Source organism: Apostichopus japonicus, chromosome 3, assembly GCF_037975245.1.
Source record: "Apostichopus japonicus isolate 1M-3 chromosome 3, ASM3797524v1, whole genome shotgun sequence".
Classification (NCBI taxonomy): Eukaryota; Metazoa; Echinodermata; class Holothuroidea; order Aspidochirotida; family Stichopodidae; genus Apostichopus; species Apostichopus japonicus.
The window spans coordinates 12,308,781-12,335,650 of NC_092563.1; the positions used below are offsets into that span (position 1 = coordinate 12,308,781).

Here is a 26,870-nt window from a genome sequence, read left to right on the forward strand (position 1 = left end):
ATTTTATTATGGAAATGCATGGATGATGTATTTCTTTTAGATGATTGGAACGTTGCTAATGTCTCTCTCATTTTTATGAAGGGTGATAGGTCTCTGCCTTGTACCTATAGGAAAATCAACCACACTAGTGTTGTGTGTAGGCCTAAGGTTATAGAACCCATGATTCTTAAGAAAAGGTGTCTAAGTTGTCAGGGACTTTGAAAGTCGTGTTTTAAATAGGAATATCTAAGCACGGCTCCTGTCAAAAAAAATCTTTTGTTGCATTTATTCGAAGATGTAATAGTTCTTTAAAATTTGTAATTGTCAGTTTCTATGATTTTCAGAAGGCTTTGGAAAAGATGATCGGTGTCTTTTGCGTAAGTTACATTTAATGGACTCTGTAAATTAGAAATTTAGAATTTCCTATATGCGAAAGGGAAGCAGAGGGTATTTTTCATGGGTTAACGTTTCTTCTTTAATTGGCAGAGGTATGAAGTGGTGTTTCTCTGAGCTATGTGCTACTGTCTTAGCTCTGTAAGTTGTTGTTCGTTGCGACCGTGATGCAGATCTGGTATGATTCTCTCTATTTAGGTCAAAAGGTTCAATACCAAAAACTCTCATATGCAATCTCATTGCTATCCTTAAATACAAATTCAAAGTTTTCATATTTTAGCTATAACTTCATGTAACGGGCTTAACGAAGGATGCTTCTTTCCAGAAGTTTCGTAATGATTGACCACAGATTCTTTATTTATCTGTCTTACCGGGTTCGATATTCAAATGTCTCATCGGTCACCGTTGCATGTCTGATTGAAGGCAATATTTAGTGTGATTTTTGGAAAGCGACCTCAAATAAATCAGGCTCACATCCTCCGCGCGTGAGTTTCTGTTTCCTGAAATCGAGAGCTTTAAGGCGGGAGGGGGAGGGGCGGGGCAATATTGCCAAAGTTTGAATACACGGTCGCTTGCCTGAATCGTTCCTGATTCTCGTCCAAATCGTTCCCGATTCTTGCCCGAATCGTCAACGACTCCTGCTTGAATTTTTCGACAACGGCACAATGAAAACGTCACGAGATAGTCGGCAATATTTGGCAAATTCGGCAAAAGTTGTTGAAAGTTTTTGGCAGCATTGGGGCACTTACTTTTCGACTGTAATCTTTTCTTCAAACAGTATTGATTATAAGCCCCCCCCCCCCCCCCCAGTCTGCCCATGCATGTTCTAATATATTAACTAGTCTCCTTCTTACAAAAATCCACCAATATTAACAATTCATGACAGCAGTCACACAGAGGTCGGCCTATTAGTAATTAGAAAAAAATTCTCATTACCAAATGTGGAACACCCTTACAAGCAGTGGCGTACTAAGCGGTGGGGCGGTCCGCCCGGGTACTATTCAGGGGAGCCCCCATTCTAAAAGTAGAGGAAAAAAGAGAAATAAATGAAATAAATAATAATGAAAATCCCTAAACATGTAAACAGTCCAACACTTTGCAAAAGAAAACACCACTTTGCATCTAAGCCAACTTTCGTGCTGACAAAAGAAGGATCCGTCCTGGGTGCCATCTATTCTAAGTACGCTGCTTACAAATGACAATTTCAATAATATAATACTCGCAACGGCCATCAGCATATTTCATGTGGCTCGTGTAGTAAGTTTCGAAACTTCGGGCATAGTTTCATTATCCGGGCAAAGGGTTTCTGCCTCCCCCTCCCCCTCCCGCCCGAACGCCTATTTGTACCACAATAATATGATATAAAACATTCACAATAATATCGTTGCATAAAGTATAACATGGTATAATGATATATTATGATAACAATAATATATTGTTCATTATTTTAATATTACAGTACAATAGCAATGTATACTAGCTTGTGAATCGGCTGTTGTGTCATCACTCGATGCAAAACTCTGCTATACGTGGATCATCGTAAAGTGTACCGATTTCATATAACTTCTAATTTTGATGAGCTCTGGCAAAAAGGACGTAGGCTATCTGTCGGATACATACGTAGTATGTAGGCCGGTGTGTTAGATTTATGCATAATCTGTGTTCGGTTAACGATGTTCCATGATCAGATATGCAGCTGAAAACATGTTACAAGTTGAGAGATTTCCAGCTTCTCTGTAAACTGCCATAAAAACCGCCCTCCCAAATTATCCCTGACAAAAACATCATTCTTGAGGGTCTCTGAGTGAAGATAATAATTTAACATATTTCCATGTCCTAGCTATAGTTACATGTAACGGGAAGCTTAAACGATAGTTGCTTTCCTCCAATGCAGAAGCTTGGATATTATTGACACCGGGGGTTACAACAATTCCCTTTTAGAAAGGAAACCATATAGTGGATTACTTTAGATTTGTTTATACCAACGTAAAGCAACTTTCAAGTACAGGAAATACAAGTCTCTGTTGAAATATGTTTGATGCCGACCCAGTTACACGTTACAGTAAAATGTAACATCAAACGTGGTGAAGAATAAAGCTTTTCAATGTTTCCTTAGGGGATGTATGAAGTAGAAAAGCGGAAAAGCGGAAAAGCGATGCATGTACGCGTTGAAAATCAACTTCCTTCTGTAACAAATACATGCACCCTTCTTCGGATCCTAACTTCACTGATGAAATACAAAATCCTTGAAAATATTAACCAACCACATATTCCTAATACTTTTGATAAACACAAATTTCCTTGGCGAATGAGGTAAAATATGTGATGCAGGATCCGACCGACTGCCAGAAAACGTAGTTTGAAAACGCAGATGCTTTATCCTCGCTCAGGAATATGTTTCCAACCAAAGCTGAAATATTAAACTAATACATATACCAATCATATCATGATTTATTATACTCAATTGTTATGTGTTAACAAATGTTCATGTGGCTATGGCGATTTGACGAATGATTTGTGAGCTACTCAAGCAACGAGCAGTTACACTTTTTACCTTCGGAATTTAAACGGCAATTACTTATATGAAAGTTGTTTTCAATATTAGTGTCGATCTATTCATGAGACACACAAGACATTTGAATCATCCAGATTGAATCCGCTACATCCCAATTAACATCGACGAGGAGAAGTTGCCAAATCAGACCAGTTACTGCATCCCACAGATAAAGATACACCAGAAGTGAAAGTTGTACAACGATACTGAACAGAATAATTCAACCAGCTGTTTGGACCAGCGGTCCACCAATGATGGTACCGGATATTATACCCGAGACCCCATCAGGATCAGGCCCACCGTTAAAACATCCTGTGTGCATGTGATGAAAGACTGGAAGGGAAAAATATACAAATTTGATAAGTCAATAGAAATAAACTTTAAAAAGATAAATGAAAATGAAATACGTTGGTAAATAAATTAATAGCTAAAATCCAATATTAAAACAATGAAAGGATTCGTTTGGAAGCCTAATACCTTCGCAAAAACATAACAGCTCTCTTCTATGTACTGGCATGGGTTTAAAAGAGTCCTTATCATACATGAAACATATGACACAGAGTCGGTGAAATATTTATTGTATAGATCTAATACTGCTAAGATACGATATAGAAAAAGACGTTCGCGCTCATCTTAGTGTCAAATCTGCGTCCTATCTATTTAATACTATATTCACTCGTGGAAAATGAACAAAAGTGATGAAAATAGACTGGATTCCTTCCAATACCAGTGTTTGAAGAAGGCACTACAAATATTCTGGCCCAATATCATTTCAATGGATGAGCTCAATAAATACACCCAAACTGCAAGAATAAGTCAAGAAGTCAAAAGAAGAAGATGGAATTGGATTGGTCATGTTTTAAGGAAACCAAATGATCACCATTGTATGATTGCCCTGATGCGTCCTATCTATTTAATACTATATTCACTCGTGGAAAATGAACAAAAGTGATGAAAATAGACTGGATTCCTTCCAATACCAGTGTTTGAAGAAGGCACTACAAATATTCTGGCCCAATATCATTTCAATGGATGAGCTCAATAAATACACCCAAACTGCAAGAATAAGTCAAGAAGTCAAAAGAAGAAGATGGAATTGGATTGGTCATGTTTTAAGGAAACCAAATGATCACCATTGTATGATTGCCCTGACATGGCGGCCAGAAGGGAAGCGGAAAGTTGGCAGACCAAAAACAACGTGGAGGAGGACAGTGGAAAGAGAAAGAAAGCAAGGCGGGTGGAAGACTTGGAATGAGGCAAGGGAAAGTGCACGAGACAGGGACAAGTGGAAACAGCGTGATGGCCTTATGTGCCACAAGGCACGAAGAGGATAGTTGAGTTGAGTTGTCACTTCACATAACGTGTTTTCTACGCTCGTTTAGTTACATGCTTTACATGCAGCGCTGCTTGGAGCGTTAGCAAAAAAGCTCATCGTCGATGACGTCATGATTGCTCACTTTGATTACGTCACACAGACATCAATCACCCAGTCCTTTGTGCCTGTGTCCGCTAACCTCTGTAACTATGTATATACACGTTACATACTATGCTTTTGTGTACTGTCATAGCAGGTTAGGTACTGTCGCACATCAGCTATGAAGCCCAGGATACTATTTTCCGTCGGACCAGAGCGACGCCTGTCGGACATAATCTTGCTGTTTGCCAGAAAGTGTCGTTCTGAAGAAAAAAACTTTCCTCCAAAATTTAGAAGTTTTATCTTGAAATTTGACGTTTTACGTTTGACATTGAAATTCTATCGTGATATTTTGACGTTTTGTCAAGCTTTCGATGTATTATCCCAACATTTCGACAATTCGAATTGCTTTATCTAAAAGTTTCGCCGGCCTATTGTTCAAGGCAAAATAGAGACAATTCATCGCAAAATAGCGACCTTAAAGCTGGAATGTGAACGGTTTATCTTGCCGTTTTATCACAAAATTCCAGCATCTTATGTCAACATTTCGAAGTATCATCTCGATACTTTGAAAGTTAATTATAACATCAAAACGTTTTATGTTGAAATTTTGGACGTTCTAGCATGAAATTGGAACTTTCATTTTCACTATTTTTACACATTATTCAAAATGTTAATGTTCTAAATTTGACAGTTTAGCTCGAAACTGTTAAATTTCATATCTAAATTGTGACGTTTTATCACACAATTACGTTTTGTGTCGATATTTTGATGTTAAAAATTTCAACATTTCGATGTTTAGCTCCAATGTTTGAGGATATAACTCAAAATGTCTCCGTTTTAGACGTCTTATTTCAAAATGTCGATGTTTTACCTATAGGTATTTTTAAAGTTCTTATCTAAGATGATCTTAATTATGATGTTTACGCGACTTCAAATGTCGAAATTTTGGAAGTTCTAGCTCGATATTCGAAAATTATATTTAAACGTTTTAACCTTGACATTTTGGATTTTCATCTTGTAAATTTTTAAATTTTATCTCCAAATTTCGACGTTTGTGACATATGAACACGCTATCTTGAAATTGTACGTTCCATCTCCCAATTTCGATATCGTAATAACGACTTTAAAAGTCAAAATTTCGACGAAATTTAGAAAAAGTGGATCACACGAATGTTCATTTGCGGTGTGAGCGTTCAAGACCCGAAGATGCTTGAGTTAGGGGATGTTAAGGGAGACATTTTGTCGAGGCTAACAGAGACAATATGTCGGAGAAAAATTCCATCATCCATCCCGTCCCTGAAGATATCGTTTGGCTTCATGTAAACCGCTAAAACAAAGGAGTTATGATCAATTGAATCTCACATTCATGAACTCACCAGCTAGGAAGCCCAGCTCCATACCACTGTACATCACGAAAGGAAGCAAGAGGATGGGATTGATATTTCCCATCATCTTCAAAGTGGCCACCAGCTGTGACTTCCAAGACTTGACATTTATAACAGATGCGGAAGAAGAAGGTAACTCATCCAAGAGAAACAAAGCAAGCAGGACAGATATTAAGCCACAAAGAGAAAATCCCCATTAACAACAGATTTATCTCGGTTTTATCTGGTACTATATAGGTTCACTATTAATGGACGCGTGCACCACAGCTATTCATTCCACAAACACTCACGTTAACTGGCTTCTTGTTAGAACCTTTGGGCTTCGGAACCGAATATGAGATCAGATTCCCCCATATTTGGTTTGAATGATAGACAAGATATATAGAATCCTATTAAATCGTCTAATAACGTCATGCGTATAATCGTTAGTAGAAATGTTAGCATATTGAATAGCGGCTTTAGCAATGTAAGTAAATACTGGTATCCACATTATAGACGCCAACAAAAATCCCATAATGCAACTCATTGAAATTAAAGTTCCAAAAGAGGTATAAAAATGAGCAAATATGTAAATACAAAGCAACATGCTGGAAATAATATTGCCCATTTTAGTTTGAGAAAATAAATGACAGTCGTTCCCACAAACGACCCTATAGCAGGAGCTAGTGCCACCAAGCCCATGCCGTGTGAAGAATTAATATTCCTCTGTGTGTTCCCTATTGCTCCGTATGCATATTGTAACATTAATCACATATGACATTACATTCACACTAAAGAAAAGGTTGGGCAAATATGTTACCTCAGTACATGGGCACGTTTATGTCCAATCAAAGTGACGATAGTTTATCTAACTTAACAGTACACAATAGTCTGCATTTTTTTGGACGCAAAACTTTACCCCAGATTGGTTAGAGACATATACCCAGTGTTAGGTAAATATTTATTTAAATATTTTGAGAGGGTCGATGTTTGATACTATTTATTATGGGATATTATCAGTTGATATCGCACCCTTCCTTGGGGTGGGTGTGGGGTGGGAGGGGGTAAGAAGAACATGGGTGCACTCATTATAACATAAGTTACCTAGTTGTGAATTATGTGAATCCGTTTGAAAGTGGAGAATAATTGAATAACATTTAATTAAATTGACGTGCAAACCGGAAAAAAGGTGGTCACAACCAGTTGTTTGATGTTTTCAATCCTTTATTCACTATTCACATTTATTTACTTTATTATATTTATTTATCCTATCGATTCTACAATTCGATCTCTATAGAAAGCTAACCAGACACGTAGTTCAGTTATAACGTAGTATTATCTAATAAAATAAAGAAGCTTATTGTAACAAATAGGCTATGATCAAATCATAAATTTCATTTTCTCTTAACGATCAGTCTCAAGTGAAATTTATCGTGATCAGTTGCGCAAATGAAACTCTTGTATGTGAAACAATAGGTTATTATATCAGGTTACTTATACAATATGAACAGATTAATATGAAAATATAACAAAGACTTTTGTGCATAGTATCTGAAGCACAATTGTTTGTTATTTTGTCTTTTGAAAAATTGAAAGATGTGTGCAGAAAGACATGAGGCTATTCTTTAAAGTGCAAGTACGTAAACTGCATGTAATATTTCCCACCGACAACCCACATTAAAAGCTATACGTCTGTATTTTAGACTTACAGATGTCATCTAGTGAAAGATTAGGAGATTTCTATGGAAAGAAAGTCTATAATGAAGAATCTGAATGTAGTGCTTGCATATATATATATATATATATATATATATATATATATATATATATATATATATATATATATATATATATATATATATATATATGCACTCTTAACATGGATATATATATATATATATAGGGACTCTTAACATGGATATATATATATATATCATACTGCGATTTTGAAAATCACTGAATACAAAGCCTCTGTATCGATCTCTACTTCCAATGGAAATCGGAAAAATTGAAATCTTATTTGCATGGAAAGCTTGTCACTGTAGAAATAAATTCATATAATTTATCTATGATTGACACTTCTTTCTTTCTCTTATCATACAGTGAATTTCAAATGCAACTTGAATATGTGAATACGGACCGGTATTAACTTTGGACGTAAAAAAATAAAGCAATTGCTTTAGAACGAAATAATAATGGAAATAATTTAAAAAGAGATTGCATTGAACAAACTAATTACAGCCGTCGGTCGTCGTAAATCTTCTGACATCGTTAAAAGGTTGAAGAATACGTGAAGGTTACCGCCGTACCGTTTAGTAATTGGTTGGTTGCCATAGCTACAGGTGTATACAATTGTGAAGAAATTAAGCTCAAGGAAATGTTCATGTATTAAACTTGTGTAACAGGCATGAAGACAACTTACCGTATATGATCTGTGATGATCACTCGAAGAAAAAAAATCGTAATTTTGGTTAATTCTAACATGAAAGCAGGTATTGGTAATACAGTTATTCCCGGTTATCACATAAAGTGTTGCATACCTGGGAATTCTCCTTTAAAGAAAATCGATGATGCCGTTTAGCACATTGCTTCAGGCCTGATTCATTGTTACATAAGCTCGAACTACATGACGAAAACATGTTCTTTTCACTTTTTGCACAAACAAAACTGATCACTCATGAATACACTTTAACACTACAAGTCATTAGAACAGTACGTTATGTGATGTAATAAATATCTTACATTTTCCTATCGTTTTGTGTTGCTTTTGAGAAACAAATGACCGAATGGCCTGCGTGATAGACTTAGTATGACAGCCACTTTGTATAATGACCCTTTGTTATTTAGAAGGGTAATTTCTAACAAAACAATAAGAATATTATAAAGACGTGTAGTAGGCCTACTGATGAAAAAAAAAATTGGGGGCTAATGTTATGTAAAGATATGGAAATTACTTGTTTGCCTTTGATTCCAGCATACTTCAATGCATGTCATATGTGACCAAGGCAGGAAAGTGATCAGATATGAGAAGATGGAGAAAACATATAGTTATTATACATAAATGGTGACTGCGTTTCGCTGACAAAATTAATAATCTGAAGTCAATCGTTCCGACGGGGTAGAGTGGGGGGGGGGGGCGGAGAGACCGTTATACATTTTGGGAAATGTTATGAAAGATGGGATGACGATAACACTGCTCCAATGCATGGTAAGTACTATGACATTCGACCACACACTGGAAGGTTCCATCCATTTCTCCTCCCGTTCCTCTACTTCCTTCTTACCATTTCATCCCTCTCTGACCTCTTCTCCCTTTCCCTCTCTGACCATCTGACCCTCCCTCTCTGACCGCAGACTCCCTCCCTTCCCCTCCTCATAAATATATGTGTTCCTTTAAACGCAACTACGGGTTTCTTGAGCCAAACACATTATAAATATGAAAAATGTCCATAAAATCTATCGTATTCAGCCACGATGTTAACAGTAAACATATGTGGTCCGTGTCACCACCTGGAAAGTTCCTTCCCCCCCCCCCCACCTCCATCTTCCCTGACCATCGACTCCCTCCTTTTTCCATTTCGCCTCATAACTTTGTTTCACCGAATACATTTGTAAAATAGCACAGTTTTAAATAATTCACCGTAAAGTCGGTTAACTTTAGGAAACAATGATAAGGTGTGGTCCATGTCACTGTCGTTAGGGATGGGTGGAGCTGGGCGGCGGGGTGTGCATGGTAGCAGTCTCCTTCTCACAGTTACATCTGACATCTTATATCTTCTTCGGTCTCATTCTGTTAGTATTGTTGAACTTGTTGTAGTCGTGGATAATGATGCAGCACTGTCATGGTGGTCAGCTTTCATATACACCTTTGGTCTTTTAAAATCTTCGTTACGTTTACGCAGTCTCCCTCTCTGAGTTGACATATCTTGATCGTTACTCGTTTGTCCTGCTGTTTGTGGACTGTCTCGTAGTTCCGCAGCAATCTTAGAGATGAAGTTTTCCATCCTGTCCATCTCAGACTGTTAATGAGAGATAAAGAAAGGTCATATTTTCCATTACCATGACGTCATGATCTGTCAAACAACTGAGCAGAGGGTGAGGGTACTGGGGAGGGTACTGGTACTGGGGGTGAGGGTACTGTGGAGGGTACTGCGGGAGGGTACTGGGGAGGGTACTGGGTGAGGGTACTGGGGAGGGTACTGGGGAGGGTACTGGGGGAGGGTACTGGGGAGGGTACTGGGGGAGGGTACTGGGGGAGGGTACTGGGGGAGGGTACTGGGGAGGGTACTGCGGGAGGGTACTGGGGAGGGTACTGGGGAGGGTACTGGGGAGGATACTGGGGAGGGTACTGCGGGAGGGTACTGGGAGGGTACTGGGGAGGGTACTGGGGAGGGTACTGGGGGAGGGTACTGGGGGAGGTTACTGGGTGAGGGTACTGGAGGAGGGTCCTGGGGAAGGTACTGGGGGAGGGTACTGGGGGAGGGTACTGGGGAGGGTACTGGGGAAGGGTACTGGGGAAGGGTACTGGGAGGGTACTGGGGGAGGGTACTGGGGAGAGTTGTGACGACATACCAGGAGGGAATAAGTCGATACCCTAATCTTCCTCAGATAACAACTAAACTCCATGAATCCGAAGTACATGAGCAAGCTTTGAATGAGTGGAAAACTAACGGATAAACGAGATTCATTTGAAACACGTCCATTCTGTTATGCGTATTGACAGCAAATATGGTATAGTTCGTTGGTTATTCTGGTTTTCACTTGGTTTAATAGGTCTATAATGAATACGTTTTCTACGACCTTGTATTCCACAGCCAGTGACAACACTGATATCACTGGGTGCCTCTTTTAAGGAAAAATAATGAGAATACACATTTCTTAATCCTATATTTCACGGATGCCCCGATTCACCCCGAGCCAGACTACAACTTCTCCTTACCCCCCCCCCCCCACACCCAACAACACAAACATAGTACGTACGGTACGTGCTTACTTGCTCAACCATGAACTATAGTAGCAACTGACCCACGAGTATAAACACACATGCATGAGCAGTTTCCATAAAGAAACTTCTCATAAACACTAGTTAACACTCTGATAGTTATTAGGATGATTACAATATTGACTGTACCTTAACGTCCGGGTTCACTGATGAAAACTCTATTGTTCCAGAGTCGACGGTGGACACTGTTGATACTTTCTTCTTCGTGTTCGACTTTTCCGCCTTGTTAGCCTCTTGGTAAACGAACACGATCTAGTGAAACGTAAAGACAAAAAAAAAACGAAAAAAACTTGAGACCAAAAACAGAGAAAGACAAACAACTATACTTTATTCGTAATATACATGTTATTTTGCAAGTGATTGTATGAAGTTCAACATTATCATGACCACGAACTGTTGAAAAGAGATCCCATTGCATTACTTCTTTCAGTGTAATGATCCAGGGGTGTTTTAACATCATCGATTGGTATATTATTTTGAGTAACCATGAATCGATAGGCGAGGTAAAATTGGAGACCAGAAAACACAGAAAACTGCCAAAACGTATATTCCCTGACCATTGAGACAGGGCTACCGTATACTTATTGGTAAATAGGTGTCAGAAGGACAAAATTACACACTCATTAACTGACCACACTCTCGTTAACGCATTACACTCAACTGAACTGACTGCACTCTCGTTAACTGATTACATTCTCTTTAGCTGACTACATTCTCGTTAACTGGCTACACTCTCGTTATCTGACTATACTCTCGTTAAACTGACTATACTCTCGTTAAACTGACTATACTCTCGTTAAACTGACTACACTCTCGTTAAACTGACTATACTCTCGTTAAACTGACTATACTCTCGTTAAACTGACTACACTCTCGTTAAACTGACTATACTCTCGTTAAACTGACTATACTCTCGTTAAACTGACTATACTCTCGTTAAACTGACCAAACTCTCGTTAAACTGACTACACTCTCGTTAAACTGACTATACTCTCGTTAAACTGACTACACTCTCGTTAAACTGACTATACTCTCGTTAAACTGACTACACTCTCGTTAAACTGACTACACTCTAATACATATATGGACAAATGTACACATTAATTAATACAATGATGACGTACATTGCAAAAGGAAGTGACCAAACAACCTATGTAGGCTTGTCTAGTAGTTCACTCCCTGCATATACTGTTAGACTATAATGCATAAGGACACACACACACACACACATATATATATATATCAAGATATAAAAACAGAACATAACCAAACAATAAACACCTAAAGCAATGCTAAAGAGGGAAATGTGGTAATAGTCAGTATTCTCTCAATTAGCTATTTCTTAATTTTCTTCTGAAAGATGAGAATGTGCTATAATGTTTAATATCCTGTGGCAATGAGTTCCAGAGAGACAAATCACGTTTGACAATATTAGATCTAAAACGTGTAGTGTGAAGGTTAGCAGCTGACCTAGTGTTATAACTGTGGATTTTGTCATTAGGTACAGAAATTTGTAGGTAGGTACAGAAAATGTAGGTACAGAAATTTGTGACATTTGCTGGCAGTAGATTAAGAACAATTTCAGTAAGCAAACGTAGCTATATCGGTATGTATGAGATCAACAAGCTTGAGTAAATTTAGAGAAGAAAATAACTTACTAGTATGATTAGTATGTTTAACATGTGAAATGTGACGAATTGCTTTCTTTTGTAAAAGTATCAATTTGTTGAGGTGGATTTTGTATGCACCAGATCAGCAGTATGTCAACTATGGTAAAATTTATGTAAGATCAAAAGAACGTAGACTACTTTTTGGAAGGAATTATTTTAACTTTGAGAGAATACTAGTTCCCTTAGTGGCCATAGTGTCAATATGATTTTTTTCAGAGTTAATCTCGAATCAATAATGACACCTAGACATTTTGTATAATCTACCTTGGCTTGTGAATACAAATGTAATTTAGTGTTCAGTGACGGTAAACAGTGTCATTTTTACTAACTGTTGTTACTAAAAAGTAATATTATTGTTTTCGTTAACATTTAGTGCCTATTTGTTAGCAGAAAACCAATCATGATAAGCTTGTAATTCATGGCAAATTGTGCCCTCCATCCCTTTCAAGTCATTCCCTGTAAAAAATATGTTTGTATCATCAGTAAAGAAAATATTGGAATTTACATTTGAGACATTGCATATGTTGTTAACGCAAATAAAGAAGAAATGGACCTTGAATAGAAAAAATTAACTAATAACACTCTCGTTAACTGACCACACTATCGTTAACTGACTACATCCTAGTTAACCGACTACAACCTAGTTAACCGACTACACTCTAGTTAACTGACTTCACTCTAGTTAATTAAGAACACTCTAGTTAAACGACTACACTCTAGTTAACTGACTTTACTGTCATTAACTGATCACACTACCGTTAACTGACTACACCCTAGTTAACCGACTACACTCTAGTTAACCGACTACAATCTAGTTACTGACTACACCCTAGTTAAACGACTACACTCTAGTTAAACGACTACACTCTAGTTAACTGACTTCACTGTCATCAGCTGACTATACTATCGTTAACTGACTACACCCTCGTTAACTGATTACAATCTCATTAACCGAGTACACTCTAATTAACTGACTACACTCTCGTTAACTGACTACACTCTAGTTAAACGACTAGTAACACTCTATTTATTTGACTACACGGTGATCAAACTGACCTAACTACCGTTAACTGACTACACGCTCGTTAACTGATTACGAAATATCATAGAACACTTAGGATATTATATTTTGTCTCTGCATGGGGTCCAATAGTTGCGAAGAACCCCATCACATCCCACCGTTTATTAATTTGTATCACTTCAAACCAGGGGCGTCAATCCGATTTGAAATGTGGGGGGCGTAATCGATTCGAGTATTCCGGCCGTATAAGTACTATCTAAGCGGAGTGCCACCATCAGTTGGCGCGCAGCGTATACCAAGAAAATTTCAGATTTCAATACCTGCCAGATCGCTGGAGATGGCACTTGCCAGGCTGGATAGCAGCCATCTAGTTGCGAGATATCGGGTGAAAATTACAAATTCGTCACTAAGAAAATCTGCAATAAAGTTCATGCGACCTTCATTTTTGGTGGATTATTTCTTTTATTAGTGATTCCAATTGACATGAACATTAGAACCCAGTGCAAGTTGACAAATGATACGGCGAACTGGAACCCCAGCCCCATTTTGCCCTATGTTTTAGGATAGAATACCCCTCAATTGTTCGAACCCATGACAACTAACAATCTGTGAATAAATTTTATCGTCAGACTTAGAATAGGTCCCATGTGAGTGGTGGCTAAAGTGATGAAGGCATCCAAATAAATCAGTGGTTGTTCATTGGAGTACTCACGCAAGTTTCCTCGGTTGCTAGGTGGATCTGCATCTGGTAATCGGGTGAATTCTGGTCGGAGCGTACTATGTAACCACCGTGTACCCAGGAACGTAGCTAAGGCCTGATGATTGAGGGGGGGGGGGTGTAGTGGCTGAAAATCCAACTGGATGGGTTTAAGCCAGAAAATTCCGACTGCTGCTTTGTACCCCCACCCCACCCCCCACCCTCGCGCTACTCTTCAACGATACGGCCAGTGTCAGTCAGACACCCAATCTTTCGCGACTGCACTTTTGTTCCGAACTTTTTTTCGATACATTTGTACCCACTGGCACTCATTTCACAAATTTATTAGCCCCCCCACCCCAACCAAGTATTTTTGTGAAATTTCGGGCAAAATGCTGATAAATATTCGGGCACCTACTGAAAGAAATATAATTTGCAATGTGTTTTTTAGTAGTTAAACTGATATTATTATTACCATTAATATTGTAACGACTTTCAAATAATTCTAACCAATATGGAAGGGTAATAAGACGGAAATGATTGTATGCTATTTGCATGCGATGTAAAAACCGATACATGTCTATATGACATGCATTAACATGTGGAACGCGCGCGTAGCGCGCGAAAAATTTTGGTTGTATTTTTCGGGTAGGTCGTTACAACCCCCCCCCCCAAAAAAAAAAAAAAATTGGCTCCTACGCCTATGACGGTAGTTCTATTAGGCATTTTTTAATTGGAGTATTCAAAATCATACGAAGTTTTGAACGGTGGAGTATAAGAATCGCGAGATACAATTTCTCAAAGTGGCAAGGAAAACGTGGTAAATATGACAGATTAATGGTCAATTTTGACCGACATTTTTCAATTTTTAGGTCATGCACAATCACAAGAATAAATGAATAGGCCTAGATAAACTAGAGTGCGACAGTCGGAAATTCCGACTGTCGCACTTCAATTTTCCAACTATCGTCAGTTTGACCAAGTTTGTGGTGAGACACTCCCACACCCCCTCTAACGACGTCCCTGCGTGTACCCAGTGTTCTCACTGTGGAGTAAACTCCGGTATCACTCAACAACAAGGTAACATGGGATGCGCTGCCACGGAATATGCTCCCTATTTCATTTCCCCAATATTAGGGAACGGGCACCGTCTTTGAAACACCATCTACTGCTAAACAACCACTATGTACAAGCTTTGGCTCTAGCTATGAAGTGCTGTCTCTTATGATAATGACGGAGCGCACTAGTTTTCAACTGGAATCGCCCGAAGATGCGGCGTCTGTAATCCGAGGAACCAACGAACTTATCTGCCAACTCCTCCGGCTTCAACTGGGCTAGACGTTCGCGGTGAATATAGCACACCATCACATGGTTCAGCCTCTGTTGAGTCATGGTGCTCCGTAGCCATGTCTTCAAACGCCTCAAAGCACTAAAATATCTCTCGGCTTCCGTCGAACTGGCGGAGGAGACGAGGAGCAACCGCAAGAGAGCTTCGACTTCACCAAACATAGCCCGTACCGCTGGATTCATCAACTTGAATATTTGTCTATACCCTTCAACCGACAACAACTGGAACTGGCCTCGAAAGAAAGGCAGACTAAGCTTAAGATTGTCGGAGAACTCAGGGTACCAACTCACGAGATCTGGGTGGAATTCTCCATTCAGCAACATTGAGTGATATTCGATGATATGAATCCTGAGATGTGTAAGTCCTAACTAAATAGAGATGCGACATTACTCTTTTTCCAAATGTGTGTGTGGGGGGGGGACATTTGATATTGTTTCCCCCACCCATCGAAATGTGGGGGGACGTGTCCCCCGTCTCCCTTGGATTGACGCCCATGCTTCAAACTATAACAAATAACAACATGCTATTACATGTCGATTCAATAGTCTGAAACTTTCACGGACCATTCTCACCTTTGTCATTGCGTCACAGAACTTAATGCGATGTGTATGCTTCTTAAGGTGATTCTGTTACCTAACGTTATCCCAGCATAAAGTAAGAGTAATACTTTACCTTTGACCCAAAGATAAGCCCCACCATCATAGTAGCCGTCAGATGAACACGTGTAAAGCCAACTAGTGCGATAAGGTTAGGGCTACCCAATGTATCGTATAATCTATAAAGAGAAAACAAAGAATGAAAGTATATAAGAAGGTAAACACTGTAAGGCCAATGCCCCCCCCCCCCCCTCTCTCTCCACCCACCTCTCTCCATTCCGCTCTCTCACTCTCTCTCTTTCTATTCCAATCTATCTCTCATTCCCTAATATTGCATTATATGCACTTTGAACGTTAACTCTTGGTTTTTATTAGTCCAAATTAGTACTATTAAAAGCAGTTACGGTAAACAATTTCTTTAAGTTCCTCCCCATTAATCAATATCCTCTCTACGTCCTTCGAGACAGTAGGCATGTTGATGTTATAATTACTGTCTAATGCATTACACAAAGTACTTAAAAACAGTAATGTATTGATTCGGTTACTATTTCACTTTACTCACTATAAATCCAGCAAGGTTATCACATTGTTTAGTAAATCAACACAAATCGATCCTATATAAGAGATTCTTCTTGAAATGGGAAAATCTACGTTGCAAAGAGCACCACATAAACTTGGTAACAAATTAGCAAACAAAACCTATGAAAGATAGTTAATGGATACATGTAGTTAATATTTTACCTAAATCTCTTGTGAGTTTTCCATATCTTTCCACCTATGTTCGGAATACATGAGATGTGACATTATTACAGAAGGTTTACAGTCTAGTGACAATATTAACATTATTGCCCCCCCCCCTTTCTTCACACCCCCACCCCACAGATCCATGCGTTATATGTAATATTACATTCATATTTAACTATCAGTGTATAATTAAACCTTCCACTTGTGTAACTGCAAACGTAAGCACGTAATATGTTACCATGGTAACGACGTATACAGTGCTGGCAACTTAAATCCTCTCTTTACGCATATAATATTGATCTCTTGGTATTCATTAATAAGAGGCCAATCAAGGGTCACCTTTTGTACACATTATCTCGTTGTAAGTATTACCATTAAACAGAAATCACAATAGGTCGAGCACAAGACACGCAATCCTTTAGGTCACACACGGTTCGAATCCCGTTCCAACTCATATCATTCTGTGCTTTGCCAAATTCGCTTAAAATCATTTCCAAGCCAGCTTTCCATCTTTTCATCAATTCATTCATAACGGAACGAACATTTTGAAATCTTTGTTGTTATTTATTAGTCTGCCGGTTGAAATTTGTCAGTAATGACAGCGAGACAAACTTTCTGATATGTAATTAGAGTTATTGTAAGATAGTTACAAGTTATTAAATAATGAAAACAAACATGCAGGAGGGGGCTTAACCATCACAGCATTTAATTTTTAAGGAACAAGGCACTAACCCAACAATCGTTTTTAGCTTAGGCCAATATGATGGAAATCCATGTGATGAATAACTTTCTCAAATAGCTAAGAAAATGATTGCTCCGTTCGGGAGATATTTCCTACTTCAAACCGTCGTTGTGTCTGGGAGCTGTCATTTGTAAAACTTTGTAAAATTAATATAGAAACATTTTAATTTCGCTCGGTTTATTTTTCTTTTCACGATTTTCAAGGTAGACTGTATACAGTGTTGAAACTGAAACAGATGCTAACATAAATCCTATAAGAAGCTTCATCTTGGTTAGGTTTAACATCTTTATTTATGTTAGCACATGTGGCTCAGTGATATCGTATTAAGACTTGATCGAGTTTTCAGTCTTTTTGTGTGAAGGAACACTGAATCTATGATATCTCCCAAATGGAATTAAATATTTCTCAGCTGTTATATATATATATATATATATATACATATATATATATATATACATATATATATATATACATATATAGAGTAGGTTGGCGTCTATCTTGGCGCAGAGTGCTCTATGTCCATTGGACAGAGCGGAATATATGTTGATACTAGATGAGACTAGTGGAACACTAGTAGTTGTAACTCGGAGTTTCACGCTTTGTAGCGATCTTCAGACAACTGTTGTCTGAAGATCGCTACAAAGCGTGAAACTCCGAGTTACAACTACTAGTGTTCCACTAGTCTCATCTAGTATCAACATATATACATATATATATATATATATATATATATATATATATATGTTATATATATATATATATATATGTTATATATATATATATATATGTTATATATATATATATATATATATATACATATATATATATATACATATACATATATATATATATATATATATATATATATATATATATATATATAAATGAAAATCGTAATGAGTTGGAAAATCAAGAACAGTACTAGTGAAAAACGGGATTCGAACCCGGGCCTCCCGCTCTGTACGCGGACACCCTAACCACTATAGGCTATGGACGCTGATTGTATGTCCAGAGGTTCCAAACCGGTAAGGAAGGTCGTACTTGCACTGTGGGCGTTTGTCACCTGTATCGAACAATACTAGTTCTGTTTTGGTGACATATTTGGCCTTACTCTAGAGAAAATCATTGTGATTCCTAAAGCCGGATCTCGAAAGAGATACTTTGAACGTTGGGCTTTTGACTCATCAAATGTTTGCCTATGCTTCAATTCGTATCCACGAACACTAGTAATTTGCTTCCGGTTTGTCTGTCGTTCTCACCGTTTACTCTCTTCTCCTTGTTGACTTTATTTCTAAAAGTTCTATTTAGTCATAGTTTAGATCCTTCCATGTATAGTGCATTAAGCAGGAGGGTTAGATAAAAAACGAAAAAAATGAAATTGAAAATTCAATGTATGCACTTACGCTATTTCTAAGACCGGTACAAAAATCTGTACAATGGTTTGGTTGTAAATACTAAAACTTATAAATCGAGATTCGTTGAATTCTGAGGGCGCCTTTCTGACTCTAACACAGAGATAAATACCCCAGATAAGAAGAACCATCTCGACTTGAGGAAAAAAAGAAGAGAAAATAGCAAGAAATTATAGAAAAAACTAAAATATTCAAGTATGTTATAGAATATAGAATTTTAAATCTTAGACGGTCATTAATAAATACCCCCACCCCCTCCAACTCCACATTCCCGATCGCTGAACTGAATTCCTGTTACACTGTAATGTTTCATACCCACTACTATCTGCATGGCGTCAGAAGCCCCATGACACTCAATAAATGATACCCCCCCTCCCCCGTTTCTCAGTTATTTGATACGGAGTGTTAGCTCAGTTTTGGAGTGTTAGCTCAGTGGTTAACGCCGGTGCCTTTCAATCATAAGGTCCCGAGTTCGAGTCACTCAAAAATTAACGTATGTCGTCCAGTAACAGAGTTGTTGACAAATGACAATTCATAATCATGGACGTTAAAATATGAATGTAAGAGACTGACTTCGGTTAGCTTGCGGCTTTGATAAGCCAATGATGGCTTCTTCGCGAGGTTCCTGCTTGCAGGAGGATCTAAAACACATACATACATACACACATACATACACACAGATAAAATCCTCTCCTATGGTCACTATTCTTATACTTACCACCAAGTCCAGCATAGTCCCACCATTTGACAATGCAGGACTGAAACTTAACATTGTAGCCAGCCTCTACCACCTGAGAAGTTTCCTTCACGTTTGAGAAGTCTACCAGTGCAGCCACTACCAGATAGGCACACGTGATAACCAACAACACACCGAGTCGGGACAGCAGACTAGAGTCAGGTATACGCACACGTTTAGCACTACGAACCTTAAACACACGAGTTATACTGAAATGAAGAAAAAACAAATCTGAACGATGAGCACAGACATCTGGAAAAAAGAATTATTATCAGATACATCCATTCGATGCTCCCCGGCAACCCTAACCCCATTGTTCGATGCACAGAACCATCTACTTTTATATCTTAAAGCAGATGACTGCGCAACGCGTTATAGCAAGGCTGCGAAGGTACACGTGCGCACAAAATGATGACATTGAGTTGTTTTAAAAGTTCGAGAAGGTCAGCACTTTATCAAAATTTTAGTAAAGGCCTAAAACACTTTAAACATCAAAAGTTTTTTTTTAACTCATAGCTTTGATATAATGACTATCACAGTTGTCATGGCAACGGTCGCCATGCTAAGTATGTTCCGGGTAAGGAGTCTCGATCGGTGAGTCACTCGTGGTAGGGTGGCAGAGGGTAGCCGGAAGTCCTTATATCTGAGAGAGTCTAACTATGTTAGTTTAGTAGAGAAAAGGATTAGGAGGGACACTTAAGTCCCCATCAAGGACCCTATAGAGAGAGAAAAAAAAAAACTGAAGACACAAACACTCAGACCCGATTACAATGCTTAAAGTGCTTGTCCAAAGCATTCTTAAACCCATTGACACTACTTGCAAGTACAACTTTCTCAGGCAAACCATTCCACTCATTCACAACCCTATTAGAAAAAAAGTTATGCCGAATATTAATCCTACTATGTGACTTTTGGAGTTTAAGACCATGACCTCTGGTACAACTACTGTTAGCAAACATGAAAAAGTCATGTTCGACGTAGTTGTACGTTCGTGTAGTTGTACGTTCGAACGTACAACGTAGTTGTACGTTCGTGTGGCTGCTACATCCGTTATTTTGTGTGAACTAGCAGCTTGGCCGGCTTTCTTCAAACTTGAGGGTACCCAATGATGGGAACTTGAGTCTTTGTAGACCTTCAGAACGAAATGTACACGCTATGTATATCGTATTTCTACCTGTCAGTTGTGGAAAAAAAAATACTTGAAACAAGGGTAAGAGGTCATTTCAATGGAAATTGTCTAATATTTGCTATAAATCCAAATTGGAAGGATTGAATTGACTATCCTCTTCGCAGGTATAATTGTTTTGTCAAGTGCTATCAAAATATTTCGTTACCATGGTAACTGAGGTCACAGGTTGCAGACTTACATAACGAAAGGCCCGAGTTCAAAGGTCGAATAAAGCTAAAGGTTTCTTTTCGCTATGACTATTATGACGAACGTTGACGTGCAACCTCCACAAGAGTGAAGTATTAAAAAGTAAAAAAAAAATGTAGTTCTTTTTTGTGGCGACTGAAGCCCAAAATAGGCCTCTATGTTGTATTGTTCAGTGCGGAGATGTGAGTTTTACACATGCTATTATGTAGTCAATAGTTAATTGTTTATGAAGGTTGTTTGCGATTAATGCATCTCCGCGGATTTCCCTTCCTTTTTACCCTTTTCCCATCTTGTTGTTGTTGTTTTTGTTGTTGTTGTTGTTGTTGTTATTGTCATGGGCATTGTTGTTGTTGTCATCTGACGTAGACTAACAACTGAGAATACGTTGTACCACGTTTACTTGTTATAGGATGATTTCACATGCAGAGGGCCTGTATCACGGTAATGATATCATTGAAAGATGCTCAACAAACATATCATCACGTCGTGTTTCATTAATTATTGCTTATTACAAATATAACTACTACTCTGTACGTAAAATGTTCTCAGCATTTTGATCCAAATCAAATTGAACATTTTATATAGTGTACGTCACAATACAATCTTTGCCGGTGACTTTCCTAAAACTGAGTATAGTTAACATCCTCTCGAATACAATGCTATATGTTTCGCTAGAATCTGACTACGTCTTATTCAAAGAATAAGTCAATGCTCAAACCATTTCAATAAATTGATTATTCAAAGAATAAGTCAATGCTCAAACCATTTCCATAAATTTATATATGTTTCTTGTCCTTCCTTCTTTCTTCTTTATTTGTTTTATACTATTTCTCATTTGATTTCTCTTGGCAACCCATCTTAGCTTACAAACTAAGAAATATGTGAATAAACAACAGCAAATATGTTCAATAAATAAAGATTAGCTGAAAAACAAACGTAATTAAATTAATCGTACAAGCCCAATAAATTATACCATGGTAGACAGTAAATACCTTTCCCAAATATTAACTTCCTATATTCCTTGATATTCATTAATGTTAAAATAATCTTTTAAATACATCCGCAAACTATACACAGAAGGAAAGGTTGTTAATTGCCTTCATTTAAATACATTAACCTTCAGCAGAATTATCACAAGATTAGCTACGCGGGCACCCCCCCCCCCGCCCCTCCTAGCCTCCAAATAAGACTACATATATGCCCCGAAGGTTTATTTTATTGTTTGCGTTGATAACAACATTGTGCAAATAATTCCAAAGGACAGATGTAAAATTGAAATAAAAATTATGTGCTGAATTGCCTCGATTTCATTGTAGCAAATTGTACACGTCTCGGTGGTAATGGCGTTTATAATACAAAGATATTTATTTGTAGAACTACGGAAGGGACAGTGCAATATAAAGCCCATGATTATTGCGATATAGATTCACACCATTCTTTTTATAAGACGTTCTTTTGTACGAGTTTACTGTAAACAGATTTACACGTGAAATAATAACGGTGTGACATTATCTTACATTATTTATCGGGTTGGGAAAGTTATGGTCTATAGATTATTAAAATAAAAAAGTCACTCCATGACGTTGTAATAGAGTTAATTAGACTACGTGGTATTCAAGAAAATGAGTAATAATGCCAAAAGTAGTAACAAGATGGTCTTGTCCGTAGAATGCACCATTTGAATCAATTGGGTCGATTACCTTCCTGATAACGAATAGGGACAGCGAGTCAAACGCTTTTTAAAAATCGATGGCAAACAGCAAACTAGGGATTTTAGTTTGCTTTCTGAGGGCTGTACGTGATATCATTAGCTACACAAATACAGCAAACCATGGATTTAGTTTGCTTTCTGAGGGCTGTACATGATATCATTAGCTACATAAATGCAAATCACCGATGTAAAGTCCTCTTAAAAATCCGTGTTGATCCAAGGTAACACAGTCTTTAAGCGATTGGCGATGTATAAGGTGATGTAAGACGGTGGAAGTTTATAGAACCAAACGTTAAGAAGAGATATGGGTCCACAGTATTTCAAAAAGTTTCGGGGTTTATATTGTATTAACGAAATAATATCATGAGTAACTGAAAATAAAGAATTTCCATAACCATAATTTCAGAGCCCGCACTAAGGGATGACCAATTTCATCCCAGCAAAATTTAAAAAATTCTACCGTAAACCCATCCGATCCAGGGGACACATTCTTTTCCATACTTTTTTTTAAAGTTCTGGTTAATTTGCACATTACTAAGGACTCCTACTAAAGTCAGAGGCTGCTGTAAGGATGCAGGATTTATCACATGAGAAAAGGTTCATTAATTTCAAAGTCAGCATCAGAAAGGAGCGTATCATGTGATGCTGTACATGTGTGCTATGTAGAAATCTTAAACTGCGTGTTGAATATCGTCATGGTCAGAAATATCTTCATCATGTATCATAGTTATGTGAGATGAGTAATTAACTCATTCACAAAATCACGTTTTTCTATATATAGAAAATATTGGGATGGTTTCTCCCCGTGTTCAATCCATTGTGGACGTGACCTGATTACAATTCCTCTTAGTTTAATTGCCCTTATACTTTCAAGCTCGTTCTGCTAGACATCAATATAATCGTTTAATATAAAACACTCAGCCAAAATAAAGTTCCAAACGTTGAATTTCACTTAAAAGACATAGCTCTCTTTCTTTCTTTACTCGTAACTTATGAGCTGAATGGGAAATAGATTTTCAACGGATATTTAAGAGCAACGCTTCAACACATACTTGATCATTTACATGGAACTGGATATCTTTTCTATTTACTTGTATAAACGTCTTGAAGTAAGTTTGGTACATCGCTATCAGTAATAGTTTCAACAAGGACCATAGCGTTTACGTAACAATCCTCCCTTAATAGTGAATTGTTAATTTTCCAGACACTTTGACCTGTTATGATATTATGATATTATTCAACTTAATGGTTGCGGTAATCAAAGAATGATCTGATTTATAGCCATGCATGATTGAAGAATTAACAACAGAATATATTCAGTAGCCCAGAAGATACTCAAAATAAATCCACTCGACTCTGCTTAACAATTGTATTTTGGCGCCAAGTAAATGCTTTCTCGGTGGGGTGGTAAACAAGTCACACGTCCAATAAATTGTAGTAATCCATTAGGGTTTCACACGGCATGGTGAGCTTTCGAATTATTATCATGCAAGTTGTTACACGTATCTAATTTCTGGCTTGAGTACCGCATTCCAATCACCGACAATAAAATAATACAAAGAATTAAAATTCTCAATGATACCTTTTACGTAATCATGAAAAAAAGTAGGGTTTTTGTGTTTGGGCCATACAAAGCAATTAAATTTATAGTGTACTGACCGATGTTTAAGTTAATGGCAATTAAATTTCCATCATCGTCATCAAGTTCAATCTGATTAACATTGAAATCGAAAATTTTATTGTAGTATTGTAACCTGTCTAGAGTTAGAAGAAACTGATGAAATATAACCACCATAACCCCTATTCCTTGGTAACTGTATTACTTAAATTTTGATCCCAGTGAACATCCTGGAGACAATAAATTTGGCTACTAGTAGTCTTTAAATAATCAAAATAGTCGGCCATTTTTTTTATCATAAATATCCTTAACTGAAGTTCCTCAAAATCATGCATAACTTTAATATAGGCAGCTTCTTCAATTAACGTTTAACATACTACAAATACATAGAATGAAAGTGCGGGAGTCGCCATGGTAACAGAATATATCTCACCCAAGTCTCGCCATCTTCAAACCAGCTATTATTGATCTATGTTGGTAATTTATAAGCAATCAAAAGTCGCATGTGCTATTTTAGAATACTTTAATACTCCACAATCATGTCTTGTAGAATGATGTATTATCACATCTCAAATAGTCCTATACACTATCGTTGAGCTTGCTATATACGCATAAATCCACTCCAATAATTGTCTCCGCATACATACAATGACCTTTCTTTATTAAGATTTATTTCCTTTCTGTTTCAGATTTAATTGTGAGGTATTAAAAATAACAACCCAGCGCTCTGGTTTAACAGTCTACGAATCTATATCAGAGACCGTTATGAAAGTGAGAACAGGATAGAAGCAAATATCACAAAGCCTGGTGCAGTGTGTTTTTTAAAGTTAAACAAAACATATATTTTAATGATGCAAAGAAGCAAAGCTTCAATCGGTAGTAAAATGTTAAACGTCTTGGGTAAGTTCAAATATTAGCTCTAACTACTCCTACTCCAAACTTAAAACGTTTGATAGCAGCTTGGCGTCTGAACCAACGTTTTCAACTATTACACAAAGTAAGATTGCAAAGAATCAAACTAAGATTAAATTTATGACCAAATAAAGATTAATGAACAAGTAATTAATGAATTCCATTTTCGATTCTCAACATTTCGTGAACCGAACACGTTTTCATGTCAGGCCTATGAAAAGGTACAAAAAAAAACACACAGAAAGAAAAAGATTATGTCATAATTTTCGATTTGTTTACATCAAAATCGAACTAAAACGTGGGCGGTAATATACCACATAACACCTCCATTATTCCCTAAATGAAATTGAAATTATCATTTTCTTTCACCATAAATAATGCTTGAACTCACCGCCAGGTTTTAAGCAGTAAAGCGCCGTAAACGAGAGAAAACCCGAAGTGACGGAGACACGATTGAACGAAGCATGACACGGGGTCAACCCATTCTGTTAGGAACAGTATCTGCAGCAGAATAAAATATGTATGAGAGGGAGTATGAAACTGTTAGAGTTCCTTTCGAATATTGTGTATTCATTTAACTGATTGTCACACACAGTGGCGTAGGAAGGTACTTTTGAGTGGGGGGGGGGGGGGGCTGAAGACCGATGGCCGGCCTGGGGGAGGGGTCTAAGGGGAGGGGATTCCCCCTCCCCTTTGAAATTTTTTGCATTTCCAGGTGGCCTCAGATGCAATTTGGTGCAATATAGCACACTTCAACACCCACTCCATTTTGTAAACTTAATTTTGTAATTATTTTGTAATTATTAATTTTGTAATTTTCACCTGGTCTTAGATGCAATTTGGTGCTCCAAATGAGATTTTTTTCTCATTTGGAAATGAAAAAGGGGTTTTCTGACTTGCGAAGCGATGGGGGGGGGGGGCGGAATGATACTTCCGCCCCTCCACATTTTCACTGGGGAGGCTGGCGCCCCCCAGCCCCCCCCCCCCCGGTTCCTACGCCCTTGGTCACACACTCTATTTCAATATACTTTTCGATTTGTACGAAGGCATCTCAAAGCACGGTATCAGAAGTATAGTTTTATACAACATACGCATCAAGTCAGCTTTATTGTTTCCGGTGTTTTTAATACTTAGTTCGACATAGACATAGGAATATCAGGGCCGGGAAGAGAGAGGTGGGGTGGGAAGGGAACAGTCCCCCTTTTTCTAAGTAGGGATCCACTTCAAGGCAATGGTGTAATATTCAAACTTTTGAAAAATCTTTTCATTAGCCAAAAGGGGGCCATGGAATTAAATCATAAATTGCTCGTTTGATATAAATATATATATATATATACTTCATCATTCTTACAATTTTCGAGCCAATATTTCTCGAGTTTATGATATCAACTTGCCATAAAAGTCACAACTTGATCAGAAGTCGTCCTTAAGTTGGACATTTGTAGATAAAGCTAATCAAAGTTTTAAATAAAGAGCTCAAAATAACAAGAACAAGTCAAATGTCAATGTCAAAAAATATATAATTTCGAGAAAATAGCTGATATATTTGACAGCCAGCCCAATCTTTCTACTGACACAA

General features: G+C 37.7%; 1 protein-coding gene across 3 annotated transcripts in view; it reads right to left on the reverse strand.

Moving 5' to 3' along the window:
* Positions 1-6,910: 6,910 nt before the first annotated feature.
* Positions 6,911-26,870, reverse strand: part of LOC139963505 (probable G-protein coupled receptor CG31760) — a 46,245-nt gene continuing 26,285 nt past the window's right edge. For all 3 annotated transcript variants that reach the window (XM_071964351.1, XM_071964343.1, XM_071964333.1), the window contains 6 exons: positions 25,683-25,792; positions 19,658-19,884; positions 18,931-19,075; positions 16,118-16,220; positions 10,839-10,961; positions 6,911-9,726 (listed from right to left, as the gene is read on the reverse strand). In XM_071964351.1, coding sequence (XP_071820452.1) covers positions 9,493-9,726; positions 10,839-10,961; positions 16,118-16,220; positions 18,931-19,075; positions 19,658-19,884; positions 25,683-25,792 — 942 coding nt within the window. In that variant the 3' untranslated portion in view covers positions 6,911-9,492. The remainder of the gene's footprint in view (positions 9,727-10,838; positions 10,962-16,117; positions 16,221-18,930; positions 19,076-19,657; positions 19,885-25,682; positions 25,793-26,870) is intronic.